The sequence below is a fragment of the Arachis duranensis genome, chromosome 2 (assembly GCF_000817695.3).
Source record: "Arachis duranensis cultivar V14167 chromosome 2, aradu.V14167.gnm2.J7QH, whole genome shotgun sequence".
Classification (NCBI taxonomy): domain Eukaryota; kingdom Viridiplantae; phylum Streptophyta; class Magnoliopsida; order Fabales; family Fabaceae; genus Arachis; species Arachis duranensis.
Genome location: NC_029773.3, coordinates 10,492,838 through 10,497,625, shown reverse-complemented (window position 1 = coordinate 10,497,625; position 4,788 = coordinate 10,492,838). Strand labels below are relative to the sequence as shown.

General features: G+C 31.5%; 1 protein-coding gene across 3 annotated transcripts; it reads left to right on the top strand.

The window, feature by feature from the left end:
- The first annotated feature begins 632 nt into the window (after positions 1-632).
- Positions 633-4,034, top strand: LOC107473475 (histone H2A variant 1). Of its 3 annotated transcripts, none has more exons than XM_016093048.3 (3): positions 633-831; positions 1,995-2,138; positions 3,451-4,034. In XM_016093048.3, the coding sequence occupies exons 2-3, from the start codon at positions 2,019-2,021 to the stop codon at positions 3,745-3,747; spliced, it is 417 nt and encodes a 138-aa protein (XP_015948534.1). In that variant the 5' UTR covers positions 633-831; positions 1,995-2,018; the 3' UTR covers positions 3,748-4,034. The 3 variants fall into 3 exon arrangements, with proteins under 3 accessions (XP_015948534.1, XP_015948531.1, XP_015948533.1); XM_016093045.3 differs by lacking the exon at positions 633-831 and adding an exon at positions 1,756-1,906; XM_016093047.3 differs by lacking the exon at positions 633-831 and adding an exon at positions 1,775-1,906 and having other exon boundaries at positions 2,010-2,138.
- The last annotated feature ends 754 nt before the right edge of the window (positions 4,035-4,788 follow it).

The window sequence follows — 4,788 nt, the reverse complement described above, 5'->3', positions numbered from 1 at the left end:
TCATATAATCATGTTGATAAAATAATTAAAAATAATATAAAATTTTAAATAAACTAAGACTAAACATTGGAAAAATAAATTTCACTTTAAATTTTAAATCAATATTTTTAACATATAATCCTACAAATATTTATGTGTCATCTTGTAAGATCCAAAATAAAATTAAAATTAGATGTAGCATTGGAGATGCTCTACATATTTTAGAGATTCATTTATCTAGCCTACATTTTTTTTCTTGGAAACTCATGATTAGATAAGGCCCAATAACATAGGCCGAAAACCATGGTATACTACTATACTTGACCTAACTAGTCCTGAAAGCCTAACGGTACCAAACTACCCTTTTCGAGTATAATCTCGGACAACCCGCTACTCAATTCAACGTGAAAAGCACATTGAAAGCTCTCCCTCGTTATACGAACAACCCATCACTAAGGTAATGTTTGGAAGAGAGACAAAAGCTGAGAGATAGAAACTAAGAAACTAAGAAATTGAGATTAAATTAAATCCTTGTATCGTGTTTAGTGTAAAGTGCATAGGACTGAGTTATGTCTCAATATCTTGTTTGGTTAAAAATAAAAATTGAGACTTAAATGAGTGAGATTACTCTCTTTCTCTCTCTCTATTTCACACCAACCCTCTTCTCCTTCTCCTCCGCCCCACTCCCTCCCCCTTTCCCCCTCAACTACGACTTTCTTTTCATCGCCATCTATGCTCTCTTCTACGCCTCCGCCGATATAAAGCCGACTCTCTCGTCACCCTCCTCGCTTTTCTTTGCTAGTTTGCTTCCCCTTCCTCGCCAACAACTTTGGATTATCCCTAACTTGGAAGGTGCAGTTCTTCTTCTTATCTTATTTTGATATATGTTGATGAAGTTATTGTTGTTTTTGGTATTATTATTGTTGGTGGTGAAATTTGGTGATGGCTAACATGTAGTGGTTAAATTTCAGTAATGGCAAAAGTGTGGTGGTGGGATGAGAGATGGGGTGGGATTGTGGATGAAGGGCAAACTTGAAATATGAAGTTTTGAATGAGGATATTTTAGGAATAAAATGTTATTAAAGTTTCAATCTCTAACCACCAAACACAATATTAAGTCTTAGTCTTTCACTCAGTCTCACTACTCATTACCAAATGCTACCAAAGGATGGTAGTTGGTGCACGATGAAAACATTTCTTTATCCAAATTACACTTACCCACCTTAGGTATCCCCAACTATTGTTCAAATACTCTCTCAAAACTCTTGTATCATCTTCGTTCTAGACCCAATCGATCTTATTAGTACGCACCTCGAAGCATTATTATTATTATTATTATTATTATTATTATTATTATTATTATTATTATTCTAAAGTTAAGAATTAGACTCAAATTCACGACTTCTATTAAAAAAATTAACATTTTTAAATTTACTACTTAAAAAAATATTTAAACATATTAATCTATTAATGACCGTATAAAACTTTCTTATTTTTGTGAAACATTTCTAATAGTTTTTGTTTCCAGCGTATCCAAAAGTTGAGTCTCATATTGTCTAATATTGTGGGCCTAATGGACCTAACAGTAAACTAAAAAAAATTGGGCCGTCATAATTAAAAAGCTTTGGAAAACGGTGAGAGGAGAAGAGTGGGAAAATTTTGAATTTTGCGTCGAGTTTTATAAAATTTTTATTTTCCCACGCACACGAAGCTTTGAGCGCCTCCTTTTCGATTTCATTTTCATTCACAAATTTTCCAAATTCAAAATTAAATAAAAACAAAAGAAAAGTAATAGTTAAAACGCTCATATTAATGACTCGCATGAATGCTTTTTACTCCATAATCTGAATCAATCTCTCTCTCTCTCTCTCTCTCTCTCTCTCTCTCGATTTCTCTCGTTTTCTTCACACCTCTCCCTCTCTCGGAGGTAATCTTCTATTTTTCTCTCTTGGATATTCTATGTTTTAGTTTGTGGTTTCTCTGATTTTGAAATTGAGGTTGATTTTTCTGTGAAGTTGAATAAGGTTTAGGGTTTCGCTATGGCGGGAAAAGGGGGAAAAGGGCTTCTGGCAGCGAAAACCACCGCAGCTAACAAAGACAAAGACAAAGACAAGGATAAGAAGAAACCTATTTCTCGCTCTTCTCGTGCTGGAATCCAAGTAAAAATTAACCTCTCCATTTCTTCTGATTTTAATTCTTTTTCTTTTCTTTTTTGGCAGGCGAATATGTTGTTACTGATTTTAAATCTGTATGTTAAATTGCTTCCCATTTTTAAATGCTGTTTGGCACCATTTTAAAAGATATTATTATTGTTACTGTTTGAAAAAGAATGGTTTGGTAGGGAGTGGGAATTGTGGTGTTAGTTTTATGATTTAGTTTAAGCAATGTGTATATAAAATGTGAAGTAAGATATCTGATGTTTTGTATTTTTAGTTAGTTCTAGCTAGATAGATTGGCATAGCTATAAAGCAAGTCTCCATTTTGATTTTGCGGAGGTTAAATTGTTGAATTTAGATGATTTATGATGTAGGTTACCATACCATTTACCTGAAGTGGATTGGACTTTTAGATTTTAAAGTTGTTCTCTTTTCTGTTTTGTCTTATTAGTTTTGATGCATCTGCACTCAGAACCTCATTTTATTTTATCAGTTAAAAATGAGATTACTTTTGGTGTATAGTCTTGAATTTTAATGTTGCAAATCGAAGAGTGCATAAAATTAGTCTCATATTAAAAAAAACAAGGAAGAGTGCGGATTTTATAAAATGAGACAATTAATTTGATACTTTAAGGTATTGAGTTAGATGTGGTGTCTTTTCATTTTATTTGTTTCTCTCCAAAATCTCCCTATTGGTCAAGAGCTTTCCATGGTTGTCCAACACCGAAGCTATGTTACAACTATTATTACGATAGTGTTTTTGACACATATAGTTCTGTTATGGCAATTCATTATTAGGTGTGCTTTTAGCTGCTTTATTTGCTCCCTTTTGCAACCAATTTTTAATTTCCACATTGATTACTTAGGATTGAATTTCAATTGTAGACTTTTTGTTGACGTACTACTTTTAGGCGTGTATTTCTTGTGTGAAGTGGAGTGATGTTTTTACATTTTAAAATTGTTTGAAAGTGGAAGCTCAATCTTAGTTTTTGTACTTTGTAGGACGTATTTTACTGTTTTCAATTTGGGTTATGGCATGCCTGAATCTACAATCTTGCATTTACTTATTCTTTGCTGATGATTTTTAACCGCCTGGTTCTTGACATGTACAAATCATTTTAAAAAAGAAAAGGCAAGTATATGCATCATTATCTTGTATTAAGTGGTTTTGAAATTTTGGGTGTTGAGAGTTTACCTTATTTTTCAAAAGAGATCTAATATTGTTGTGAAATGATTATATATTATTGGCTATATTCTTTTGTGATTCGATGTCATTGCTTATTTTGTTTTTGATATTCACATGTTTTGGTCATAGTTTCCTGTGGGTCGTATCCACAGACAGCTGAAGCAAAGGGTCCAAGCTCATGGACGTGTTGGTGCAACTGCTGCAGTTTACTTGGCCTCCATTCTTGAATATCTGACAGCTGAGGTTCTTGAACTTGCGGGGAATGCAAGCAAGGATCTCAAAGTGAAGAGGATAACACCAAGACACTTACAGCTTGCTATCAGAGGAGATGAGGAGCTTGACACTCTCATCAAAGGAACCATTGCCGGTGGTGGTGTTATTCCCCACATTCACAAATCCTTGATCAACAAAACCTCCAAGGAATGAATGATTCATCTTGTGTTAAGCTTCTGATTTATATAATATGGCTGTTGACTGAATCTCAAACTAGGTGTTAATTATGATGACTTTGATTAAACTAGGATTTAGCTTGATTCTCTTTTGCAAGTAATTTGTTTAGAACTATGATGCTGTTAGGATGTAAATTGGTCAGGGATGGTGCTTTCATGTGATCTTTTTAACTGCTGGATTTGTTCTTATAGTTGTAGCTTTGACCGATCGAAATTATCCTTTTTTTTTTGTTATAATATATGATTTGTAGTCTTTATTGTTTATTTATTTCTGTCTATGATACAACGGGTTATTTATTGAATTCTAGCAGAAATGATGGCTTTAATATAGATAAAGGCTATTTTTTTTAAATTATTTATGGATTACTATAGTGTGTAAGCCAATAATGTCTGTTTTGGACTTTGGTCTTTTTCTTTAATATGGGGCTTTTTGTTTTAAATTTGGAATTACACAAATCACATGTAAATGAATTATGTTATTTTATATGTTGGAAATTATTCTTGTTTTTCTTTTATAAAGCATGATTATTAAAAATTCTTAAGTTAGAAATAGTTAGAAACTGTAAATTGGATAGTCTGATTATTACTATGTAATATTTATTTTAAATGTGACAACAAATAAGTAGACCCGATTTTCTAGAACCACAGGTTGCAAAAACACATCTTGTCCCCTGCCTATGGATGTGTTTGTTTGGCAAACAAGTTGAACAGGATAATTGGTTTTAATAATTTTTTTTGATTATTATTGGTTTTAATAATTTTTTTATCATTTTTAATATTTTCTATTATAGTTTGATTTTTTATTAAATTTTTTATCATAATTTTGTTATAATATAAATTATTAATTTTATTAAAAAGGACAATAAATAAGAAATGATCATACATAACAATAGAGTCATAAGTAATAAAGTTTTATAGTCTAAAATAATAATTAAAAGAATATAGAAAGTATTAAAATAATTATAAATATTTTTTTGTTTGATATTATAAAATTTATCATTGTAATTCTTGTGCACTC